This window comes from Hemiscyllium ocellatum, chromosome 46, assembly GCF_020745735.1.
Source record: "Hemiscyllium ocellatum isolate sHemOce1 chromosome 46, sHemOce1.pat.X.cur, whole genome shotgun sequence".
Taxonomy (NCBI): Eukaryota; Metazoa; Chordata; class Chondrichthyes; order Orectolobiformes; family Hemiscylliidae; genus Hemiscyllium; species Hemiscyllium ocellatum.
Genome location: NC_083446.1, coordinates 4,991,216 through 5,003,623, shown reverse-complemented (window position 1 = coordinate 5,003,623; position 12,408 = coordinate 4,991,216). Strand labels below are relative to the sequence as shown.

At 56.5% G+C, this 12,408-nt stretch overlaps 1 protein-coding gene across 2 annotated transcripts in view; it reads right to left on the bottom strand.

The window, feature by feature from the left end:
• The window catches only part of LOC132836245 (potassium channel subfamily K member 2-like), a 34,188-nt gene extending 22,332 nt beyond the window's left edge, over positions 1-11,856 (bottom strand). The window contains exons 1-2 of one of the 2 annotated variants that reach the window (XM_060855598.1): positions 11,620-11,856; positions 1,570-1,853 (exon numbers count right to left, since the gene is read on the bottom strand). In XM_060855598.1, coding sequence (XP_060711581.1) covers positions 1,570-1,853; position 11,620 — 285 coding nt within the window. In that variant the 5' untranslated portion in view covers positions 11,621-11,856. Of the gene's footprint in view, positions 1-1,569; positions 1,854-5,289; positions 5,434-11,619 lie in introns of those variants that run through there. The other variant, XM_060855599.1, reaches the window with a different exon arrangement.
• Between the last annotated feature and the right edge of the window lie 552 nt (positions 11,857-12,408).

The window sequence follows — 12,408 nt, the reverse complement described above, 5'->3', positions numbered from 1 at the left end:
CCTCACTCCCCGTCCCCTCACTCCCCATCCCCCTCACTCCCCATCCCCCTCACCGCACATCCCCTCACTCCCCGTCCCATCACTCCCTGTCCCCTCACTCTCAATCCCCCTCACTCCCCATCCCCTCACTCCCCATCCCCTCACCCCCGTCCCCTCACTCCCTATCCCCTCACTCCCCCCTCACTCCTTGTCCCCTCACTCCCCCTCCCCTCACTCCTCATCCCCTCACTTCTCATCCCCTCACTCACCACTCCCCATCCCCCTCACTCCTCCTCCCCACACTCCTTGTCCCCTTACTCCCCATCTCCCTCGTCTCCTCACTCCGCATCCCCCTCACTCCCCCTCCCCCTCACTTCCCGTCCCCTCACTCCCCCATCCACCTCACTCCCCATCACTCTCACTCTCCATCCCTCTCACTCCCCCTCCCCTCACTCCCCCTCCCCTCATTCCTCATCCCACTCACTCCCCTTCCCCTCACCCATCCCCATCACTCCCAATATACTCACTCCCCATCCACTCACTTCTCATCCCCCTCACTCTCACTCCTTGTCCCCTCACTTCGCATCCCACTCACTTTCCACCTCCTCACTCTCTATCTCCCTCACTCTTCATCCCCCCATCTCCTCACTCCCCATCCCCTCACTCCCCATCCCCCTTACTCCCCATCCCCTCACTCCCCATCCTCCTCACTCCCTATTCCCTCACTCCCCATCCCCCTCACTCCCCATCCCCCTCACTCCCTATCCCCTCACTCCCCATTCCCCTCACTCCACGTCCCCCCACACCCCATCCCCTCACTCCCCATCCCCCTCACTCCCTATCCACTCACACCCCATCCCCCTCACTCCCCATCTCCTCACTCCCCATCCCCCTCACTCCCTATCCCCTCACTCCCCATCCCCCTCACTCCCCATCCCCCTCACTCCCCATCCCCCTTACTCCCTATCCCCTCACTCCCCATCCCCCTCACTCCACGTCCCCCCACTCCCCGTCCTCTCACTCCCCGTCCCCTCACTCCCCATCCCCCTCACTCCCCATCCCCCTCACTCCCCATCCCCCTCACTCCCCATCCGCTCACTCACCATCCCCCTCACTCCCCGTCCCCTCACTCCCCGTCCCCTCACTCCCCTTCCCCCTCACTCCCCATTCCACTCACTCTCCATCCCCCTCACTCCACATCCCCTCACTCCCCAACCTCTCACTCCCCTTCCCGCTCACTCCACGTCCCCTCACTCCCCGTCCCCTCACTCCCCATCCCCCTCGCTCCCCATCCACCTCACTCCCCTTCCCCCTCACTCCCCAACCCCTCACTCCCCTTCCCCCTCACTCCCCATCCCACTCGCTCTCCATCCCCCTCACTCCCCAACCCCTCACTCCCCTTCCCGCTCACTCCACGTCCCCTCACTCCCCATCCCCCTCACTCCCCTGTCTGCCTCCAACTCCTCTCTCTTTCTCTCTCCCACTAACCTTCTCAATCTCTCTCTCTCCCTCTCTCTCTCCCCCTGTCTGCCCTCTTCCCTGTCCACGTCCCTCTCTCCCTCCCTCACCCCCTGGGCCCTGAGGCCTCACCTCCAGAAGCCGGTCCAGTTGGGTGATGTTCACACACGGGTTATCCAGCAGGAAGACCTCCCGTGCCTGAGCGACGGACGCCTGTTGACTCTGCTCGAAGGGTTGCTCCAGGAGCTGGAAGATAATGGCTCCCGCCATCAGGTAGGTCAAGACCACCACTAGAACGGCCAGCACCGTCGTCTTCTTCATGACCTTTGCCCTCCGTGACCCCCTGGCCCAGTCCGAGTCCGACGACAGCGAGGTGACCCCGGCCGGGGCCGCGACCTCTGCCCCCGCGCGGCCCACTGCGGCAAGGGACGATGGTGGGGGCAGGAGGAAACACAGGCCTTCCAATTAGAACGGGTCTCCTGGCGCACAACGGCCCCCTCCCCAACACCGCCTCCTCCCTCCCGTCCCATCCCTGCCTCGCCGAATCAGGCCGTTTTCCCCACCTCCCCCTCCCCCCCCATCTCCCCCTCCTCACTTCCTCAGCCTTCTCTCCTTCACCACCCTCCCCTCCCCTCCCCCAAGCAGGAAGGGCCTCAGGATGAGGGAGTGGGTGGGAGGGAGGGGTGTCGTTCTTCCTGTGGGAGAGGTTCGCGATGCCACCCCCAACCTCCCCCTTAGCCTCAGATGGTCATCGGTAAGGTGGCCAGGGGGTGGGGGTGTTGGGGCGGGGGGGGGGGGGGAGTATGGGCACCTCAAGGCCGAATAGCCTGCACCTGCCCTGCTTTCCCAAACGTGTCTTTTAACGCCTCGGCACCGTTGAGGCGCGTCATTTCCCTTCACGCCTCTCCTCCCACCAGCCTACTCCAGAGGAAGGCTTCCAGGAGGCCTTTACTAGGCCGTTCACCAACTCTCTCCTCCCCCCCCCCCCCACCCTCCCTTCCCGTCAGAGGCTCGAATCTTGTTTCCCAGCCTTTAGGTCCTCCCCCCTGCCATCCCGGCCTGGGGACAACTGCCCAAGCACCCCCCAGGCCCGGAAAAATAAACCATAAGCGTTCCCCTCCCTCCCCAGGTGTCTCCCTCCCATATTTTGCCATTCGGGCCTTCTTCTGGGTGATGTGTCGAAGCATCTCGGCCTACTTCAGGCCTTTCTCCTCTGCTCTAGGACATGTACCCAGGTTTCGGGCCTTGACTCCACTCCCACTCTTTGCCATTCCTTAGCCTTTGACCTCTGACCCTTCCCCCAGGGGTTTTGGCCCAACCTTGACACTCTTGGGCCTATTCCCAGGCCTTAGGCCTCTATTGGCTGCAGGCCCGGCTTTAGAGTCATTCAGCCCTGGGTTCGGGCTTCAGAAAGGGCCTTAAATCCCCTCCCTGGCCCGGGGAAGGGGTTGGGGGAGGGCACTGGGGGGGGGTAAGTGAATCAGAAACATTGCCCAGAGACTGGAAGGCGGCCTTGTATTCGATGTGGAATGAGCTGGTGAGACACGAGGGTTAAGGAGCCATTGTGGCTGACGGGTTGTGTGTGATAAGTGGGTGTGGGTGGCTGCACATTTTCATAAAACTGACTCTCCCACTAACAAAAAAACCGGCCTAGCCACGCCATCGACATCAACTCAATTGGAGTGCGCCTCAGGGAAGGTGGGATAGGAAGGAGTCCATAAATCCCGGCAGAGAGCAGTCAGGATGGATTGAACTCTGTATGGTGGGGTCAGTCCCTGCCCCTCTCTCTGGGAGCTAGACCACCCTGCGATTCAAGGCCAGTTAAGGTGGGGGTTGGGGGGTTGTGGTAGTTCTGGGCTGCAGGGAAACATGGAGAGGGGGAAACAACAACAGAGGAAGCTGGGCAGGAGCAGGTTAGAGGGTGTGAGGGCTTCTGTGGTTGAACAGCTTCCTGGTTCTGACCTCTTTCAGAGGTTGGGAGGGAATATGCACACAGACACATACAGACACGCACACACATTGACTCTCACATTAATATAACCACACACTATAGTGAACAGACACACTGTCTCACACAGCCAGACACACACACACACTCTCTCACACACACACACGTGGAAACATAGTCAGACATACACAACATACACACAGACATACACAGTAAGATATACAGTGATACACATGCACAAACAGCCAGAGGTACAGTGACACAGAGACAGTCAGACACCCAGTGACACCCACAGTGACAAACACACACACACATATATATATACAGTCAGACACCCAGTGACACACGCACACACAGAGTCAGACACCCAGGGACACACACACATATACAGTCAGACACCCAGAGACACACACACACACATATACAGTCAGACACCCAGTGACACACACACACATACAGTTAGCCACCCAGTGACACACACACACAGTCAGACACCCAGTGACACACACACACATATACAGTCAGACACCCAGTGACACACACACATATACAGTCAGACACCCAGTGACACACACACAGAGTCAGACACCCAGGGACACACACACATACAGTCAGACACCCAGTGACACACATACACACATATACAGTCCGACACCCACGGACACACACACACAGAGTCAGACACTCAGTGACACACATACACACATATACAGTCCGACACCCAGGGACACACACACACAGAGTCAGACACCCAGGGACACACACACATACAGTCAGACACCCAGTGACACACATACACACATATACAGTCAGACACCCAGTGACACACACACACATACAGTTAGCCACCCAGTGACACACACACACAGTCAGACACCCAGTGACACACACACACACATATACAGTCAGACACCCAGTGACACACACACTCATATACAGTCAAAAACCCAGTGACACACACGCACATATACAGTCAGACACCCAGTGACACACACACAATCAGACACTCAGTGACACACACACACACACGCACATATACAGTCAGACACCCAGTGACACACACACACAGAGTCAGACACCCAGTGACACACACACAGTCAGACATCTAGTGACACACACACACACATACAGTCAGACACCCAGTGACACACACACACACACAGTCAGACATCCAGTGACACACACATATACAGTCAGACACCGAGTGACACACACACACAGAGTCCGACACCCAGGGACACACACACATACAGTCAGACACCCAGTGACACACATACACACATATACAGTCCGACACCCAGTGACACACACACATATACAGTCAGACACCCAGTGACACACACACAGAGTCAGACACCCAGGGACACACACACATACAGTCAGACACCCAGTGACACACATACACACATATACAGTCCGACACCCAGGGACACACACACACAGAGTCAGACACTCAGTGACACACATACACACATATACAGTCCGACACCCAGGGACACACACACACAGAGTCAGACACCCAGGGACACACACACATACAGTCAGACACCCAGTGACACACATACACACATATACAGTCCGACACCCAGGGACACACACACACAGAGTCAGACACCCAGGGATACACACACACAGAGTCCGACACCCAGGGATACACACACACAGAGTCAGACACAGTCCGGTTCAGCCCCCGGTGAAAGTACGGAGGGAGCTGGTGTTCCTCAGGTAGACTAACAATCCTACAGGGTTCACACTCTCCCCGCGAGGCTGGGGAGCGCGGGGTTGGGGGGGGGAGGAGTGGGGAGGGACAGGACGTGCTCCTGGGGACTTTCCCGAGGGGGTGTGGGGCTGGTGTTGTAGGGGGGGTGGTGGGGAGGGGGGGGGGCGTCCTGACAACAGCTCACCGAATTCAGCATGCCCGGTGTTCCGTCATCTCTCCTGGCTGCTCCTCTGCTCTGGAAGGGGCCAGTGTTCAATCTCCTCGGGATCTGGGCTATCACCCCCACCCCCAGAAGGGAGCAGCCTCAGGATCCACACAGGCTGGTTCCTCTCCCAATGACTCGTTTCACTTAAATCACACCCGTCGCTAACACGCCCTCCCGACGCGGACTTGGCATGTACATTCAGGCAACTGGCTCTGCGTGTATCTCCGAGACAGATGGAGAGAGAGAGAGAGAGAGAGAGAGAGAGGGATGGAGGGGTAGACCAGGACACAGTGTGAGTACCCTAGCCCCGAACTCTGACGTCCCAGACAGACAAACAGAAGGGGCACATACACAGCAATAGATCCAGAGCTGAGGGAGCAGGCACTGTCGGAGGGTCAGTGCTGAGGGAACGGGCACTGTCGGAGGGTCAGAGCTGAGGGAGTGGGCACTGTTGGAGTGTCAGTGCTGAGGGAGTGGGCACTGTCAGAGGGTCAGTGCTGAGGGAGTGCCGCACTGTCGGAGGGTCAGTGCTGAGGGAGTGGGCACTGTTGGAGGGTCAGTGCTGAGGGAGTGGGCACTGTCGGAGGGTCAGTGCTGAGGGAGTGGGCACTGTCAGAGGGTCAGTGCTGAGGGAGCGCCGCACTGTCGGAGGGTCAGTGCTGAGACAGTGGGCACTGTCGGAGGGTCAGTGCTGAGGGAGTGCTGCACTGTGGAGGGTCAGTGCTGAGACAGTGGGCACTGTGGAGGGTCAGTGTTGAGGGAGTGGGCACTGTAAGAGGGTCAGTGCTAAAGAAGTGTCGCACTAGATTACTAGATTACTTCCCAGTGTGGAAACAGGCCCTTCGGCCCAACAAGTCCACACTGACCTTCCAAAGAGCAAGAGTGAATCAAGAAAATCCAAGTGTACTGAGGAGATCTATGTGAACTGAGGAAATCCAACAGTTCTCTCAGAATGTCAGGCAGTATTGAGTAAATTAGTATGTATTCCTTGTTCAGAACATGGTGTATCAATGAAATTGGAGATATTCTGAGTAAATCAATGTGTACTGAGAAAATTTGAACATATTCCCAGCAAGGCAGAGAATGTCCCAAGTAAATCAAACTGTTCTGAGCAAATATTCACTGTACGCTGGAAATTAGACAAAACACCAATAAATCAGATATTATACTGTGAAAATCAGACAGTGTACCAAATAAATCAGACAGATGGCACAGGGGGAGCAAACCAGGCCAAATCAAATTGGAGATCACTAGATTTGTAACACACTGAAATTAAAACACTGTCAGAGAGTCAGTGCTGAGGGAGTGGGCACTGTCGGAGGGTCAGTGCTGAGGGAGTGGGCACTGTCGGAGGGTCAGTGCTGAGGGAGTGGGCACTGTCGGAGGGTCAGTGCTTAGGGAGTGCTGCACTGTCGGAGGGTCAACGCTGAGGGAGCGGGCACTGTCGGAGGGTCAGTGCTAAGGGAGCGGGCACTGTCAGAGGGTCAGTGCTGAGGGAGCGGGCACTGTAGGAGAGTCAGTGCTGAGGGAGCAGGCACCGTTGGAGGGTCAGTACTGAAGAAGTGTCACACTGTCAGAGGGTCAGCGCTGAGGGAGTGCCGCACTGTTGTGGGGTCAGTGCTGAGCGAGTGGGCACTGTCGGAGGGTCAGTGCTGAGGGAGTGCTGTACTGTCGGAGGGTCAGTGCTGAGGGAGTGGGCACTGTCGGAGGGTCAGTGCTGAGGGAGTGCTGTACTGTCGGAGGGTCAGTGCTGAGGGAGTGGGCACTGTCGGAGGGTCAGTGCTGAGGGAGCGGGCACTGTCGGAGGGTCAGTGCTAAGGGAGCGGGCACTGTCAGAGGGTCAGTGCTGAGGGAGCGGGCACTGTAGGAGAGTCAGTGCTGAGGGAGCAGGCACCGTTGGAGGGTCAGTACTGAAGAAGTGTCACACTGTCAGAGGGTCAGCGCTGAGGGAGTGCCGCACTGTTGTGGGGTCAGTGCTGAGCGAGTGGGCACTGTCGGAGGGTCAGTGCTGAGGGAGTGCTGTACTGTCGGAGGGTCAGTGCTGAGGGAGTGGGCACTGTCGGAGGGTCAGTGCTGAGGGAGTGCTGTACTGTCGGAGGGTCAGTGCTGAGGGAGTGGGCACTGTCGGAGGGTCAGTGCTGAGGGAGTGGGCACTGTCGGAGGGTCAGTGCTAATGGAGTGGGCACTGTCGGAGGGTCAGTGCTGAGGGAGTGGGCACTGTCGGAGGGTCAGTGCTGAGGGAGCGGGCACTGTCGGAGGGTCAGTGCTGAGGGAGTAGGCACTGTCGGAGGGTCAGTGCTGAGGGAGTGGGCACTGCAGGAAGTGCCATCTTTCAAATGAGACCCTTAACTCAGTAAACTGTCATTGCGAGGAACAGCTGATCCTGGACATTCTCGCCTCTTTGTGTGTCTGAGTGTGTGTGTGTTTGTGTGCGTGTCTGTGTGAGTGTGTGTGTGAGTGTGTGTGTGTGTCTGTGTGTGTGTCTGTGTGTGTGTCTGTGTCTGTGTGTGTCTGTGTCTGTGTCTGTGTGTGTGTGTGTGTCTGTGTGTGTGTCTGTGTGTGTGTCTGTGTGTGTGTGTGTGTGTGAGTGTGTGTGTGTGTGTCTGTGTGTGTGTGTGTGTGTGTGTGTGGTGGGGGGGGGGGGTATGTGGCTTCTGCTGAATGCACCTGAACCAGGAAAGTAGCTTGGTTCCAAGTTCTCTGAGTGGTGAGAGGTGCCACACAAATGCAGCATCTCAGGAATAGAGAATTCGACGTTTCGAGCATAAGCCCTTCATCAGGAATAAGAGAGAGAGCCAAGCAGGCTAAGATAAAAGGTAGGGAGGAGGGACGATGGAGGTGGGATAGATTAGATTAGATTAGACTTACAGTGTGGAAACAGGCCCTTCGGCCCAACAAGTCCACACCGACCCGCCGAAGCGAAACCCACCCATACCCCTACATTTACGTCTTACCTAACACTACGGGCAATTTAGCATGGCCAATTCACCTGACCCGCACATCTTTGGACTGTGGGAGGAAACCGGAGCACCCGGAGGAAACCCACGCTGACACGGGGAGAACGTGCAAACTCCACACAGTCAGTCGCCTGAGTCAGGAACTGAACCCGGGTCTCAGGCGCTGTGAGGCAGCAGTGCTAACCACTGTGCCACCGTGCCGCCCAAAAGGTGGAAGGAGGTAGAACGTGGCTGAAGAGTTTCTGTGCAGAGGAGGTGACCTGGGGGGTGCAGTGAGAGAGAGACTCACTGACCTGGGGGGGTGCAGTGAGAGAGGGACTCACTGAAATCCTGGGTGACCAGCAACACATTTGCAGCTGTGATCTCCAGCATCTGCAGACCTCATTTTTTACTCGAAGATTTTAACCTACTGCGAATCCTCTTACAAGGATGCCTTCCTTGAAGAAGCTCTCTTCCTCCCTCTACAAGGATTTCAGTGAGTCTCTCTCTCACTGCACCCCCCAGGTCACCTCCTCTGCACAGAAACTCTTCAGCCACGTTCTACCTCCTTCCACCTATCCCACCTCCATCGCCCCTCCCCCTAGTCCCTCCTCCCTACCTTTTATCTTAGCCTGCTTGGCTCTCTCTCTTATTCCTGATGAAGGGCTTATGCTCGAAACGTCGAATTCTCTATTCCTGAGATGCTGCCTGGCCTGCTGTGCTTTGACCAGCAACACATTTGCAGCCACACAAATGCAGCCATTCTCATTATTTTGGAGGGAGCCCTGGTGCTCCCATCCCTTTACCTCCCCCCACCCAGTGCCCCCATAGTCTGGACGGAGGTGTGGGGGAGGTGGGCACACAGTGCCGGGAGGCTGTACCTCTGGCCTGGAGGACCGTGGGGAGTGGAGGAGGGGGTGGTGCTGTTGGACCGGGCCACACAAGGTACTCACTGCCCACCACTTCCTGTGGCACTACCCACACCCTCGTTCTCACCGACCCACACACATCGCCAGCTCGACCAATCAGACGAAGCTTAGCACCGACAATGGACTCACCCCTCTCTGCCGACCCTCACCCTACCCTGCAACTACAGTGTCAAACCATCCTGGGAGGGTTTGATGGGGACAGTGTAGAGGGAGCTTTACTCTGTATCTAACCCCGTGCTGTACCTGTCCTGGGAGGGTTTGATGGGGGACAGTGTAGAGGGAGCTTTACTCTGTATCTAACCCCGTGCTGTACCTGTCCTGGGAGGGTTTGATGGGGGACAGTGTAGAGGGAGCTTTACTCTGTATCTAACCCTGTGCTGTACCTGTCCTGGGAGGGTTTGATGGGGGACAGTGTAGAGGGAGCTTTACTCTGTATCTAACCCCGTGCTGTACCTGTCCGGGGAGGGTTTATGGGGGAACAGTGTAGAGGGAGCTTTACTCTGTATCTAACCCCGTGCTGTACCTGTCCTGGGAGGGTTTGATGGGGGACAGTGTAGAGGGAGCTTTACTCTGTATCTAACCCCGTGCTGTACCTGTCCTGGGAGGGTTTGATGGGGGACAGTGTAGAGGGAGCTTTACTCTGTATCTAACCCCGTGCTGTACCTGTCCGGGGAGGGTTTATGGGGGGACAGTGTAGAGGGAGCTTTAATCTGTATCTAACCCCGTACTGTCCCTGTCCTGGGAGGGTTTGTTGGGGGACAGTGTACAGGGAGCTTTACTCTGTATCTAACCACGTGTTGTCCCTGTCCTGGGAGTGTTTGATGGGGGACAGTGTAGAGGGAGCTTTACCCTGTATCTAACCCCCTGTCCTGGGAGTGTTTGATGGGGGACAGTGTAGAGGGAGCTTTACTCTGTATCTAACCCCGTGCTGTCCCTGTCCTGGGGAGTGTTTGATGTGGGGACAGTGTAGAGGGAGCTTTACCCTGTATCTAACCCCGTGCTGTCCCTGTCCGGGGAGGGTTTATGGGGGACAGTGTAGAGGGAGCTTTAATCTGTATCTAACCCCCTGTCCTGGGGAGTGTTTGATGGGGGGTAGTGTAGAGGGAGCTTTACCCTGTATCTAACCCCATGTTGTGTGCCTCCGTCCCATTTTGCTGCCAGGTTTCAGAGCAGTTTGCTCTCCCTTGTGTTGGAGGTCCCTTTGTAAATCCAGAAGGTGGTTTGTTCGAGAGCTGGGGGCGAGGTGTGGAGGGAGGAGATGTTGAGACAGGTTCCTCATCACTAACTGTAAACAGCCTCCTCACGGGCAAGACTGAACTTGTGATTCAAGTTCATCCTCCTCAGGGCATTTTCACGCTCCCTCCCTCTCACACACACCTCAACATCTGTAACTGTACCTGAGCGCTCTTCAAAGATCGCTACCCCTTTCCCCCTCTCCCCCCAATTCACACACGGGACTCTGCCATTCCAAACTCTGCCCTGGGGGCTGTCAGTCTCCCTTCACCCACTCCCAACAGAACCAAACCTCACTCAGCACCACCTCCTCCAAGCACAAAACCCCAGGCTGTTCAACTGTGGGGAGCAGCACTCCTTCCAACCAATCCTTCTCACCCACACGCAGCAATGAGGGTCGATACCTGACAGAGATGGGTGGGCCGGATATAAAATCGGGTGGGATCCAGAGGGGAGAGTGGGATTAGACTGGGTGGGATATTAAAGGGAGTGGGGAGTGAGGGGGAGAGTGGGATTAGACTGGGTGGGATATTAAAGGGAGCAGGGAGTGAGGGGGAGAGTGGGATTAGACTGGGTGGGATATTAAAGGGAGTGGGGAGTGAGGGGGAGAGTGGGATTAGACTGGGTGGGATATTAAAGGGAGCAGGGAGTGAGGGGGGAGAGTGGGATTAGACTGGGTGGGATATTAAAGGGAGCGGGGAGTGAGGGGGAGAGTGGGATTAGACTGGGTGGGATATTAAAGGGAGCGGGGAGTGAGGGGGAGAGTGGGATTAGACTGGGTGGGATATTAAAGGGAGTGGGGAGTGAGGGGGAGAGTGGGATTAGACTGGGTGGGATATTAAAGGGAGCGGGGAGTGAGGGGGGAGAGTGGGATTAGACTGGGTGGGATATTAAAGGGAGTGGGGAGTGAGGGGGAGAGTGGGATTAGACTGGGTGGGATATTAAAGGGAGTGAGGGGGAGAGTGGGATTAGACTGGGTGGGATATTAAAGGGAGCGGGGAGTGAGGGTGGGATATTAAAATGCCTGATATTCCTGTTTCCCTGTTCTGACGATAACAGAACACAGCAATGTTGAGTGTGTCGTGAATCCACATTAAATATGGGTCATTGAGCGATAGCAGGAGAGGCTGTCAGTGTAACTGATAAACATATTCCCTCTGCTCTGCACACAACTGGCTTGTCGCAACAACACAGCTTGGAATCATACTTACTGGTTTTCCCAGGTCGGCAGGTCTGTGCATCAGGATATCAACTCAGTGCTGAGGTGCTGCTCTCTCTCTCTCTCTCTCTCTCTCTGTGTCTCTGTCTCTGTCTCTCTCCTCCTGGAGCTGGGAGGGACCTGTGTTCTGTTCACAAGCTTTGGGTGGGTTTGCAGTTTGTCTGGGAGGCAAACTCTCGGAGCAGCTCTGCAGAGCCGGCGCTCTCTACCTGAGAGAGCCAGCGCAGTCAGTGTGGCCTGTCAGAATTGCCCATTTCCACCCCCCACCCCCCCACCTCTTTCTCTGCAGCCCTGACCCGAACACACCCCAGCTTCCAGTCTGTCACAGCAGGAACAATACTGCCAGCAGATCCACGCCTCCCCCTGAGTGAACAGTGTACACAGAGCTTTACTCTGTACCTAACCCCGTGCTGTCCCTGTTCTGGGGAGTGTTTGATGGGGGACAGTGTAGAGGGAGCTTTACTCTGTACCTAACCCCGTGCTGTCCCTGTCCTGGGGAGTGTTTGATGGGGGACAGTGTAGAGGGAACTTTACTCTGTACCTAACCCCGTGCTGTCCCTGTCCTGGGGAGTGTTTGATGGGGGACAGTGTAGAGGGAGCTTTACTCTGTATCTAACCCCGTGCTGTACCTGTCCGGGGAGGGTTTATGGGGGGACAGTGTAGAGGGAGCTTTACTCTGTATCTAACCCCGTGCTGCCCCTGTCCTGGGAGTGTTTGATGGGGGACAGTGTAGAGGGAGCTTTACTCTGTACCTAACCCCGTGCTGCCCCTGTCCTGGGAG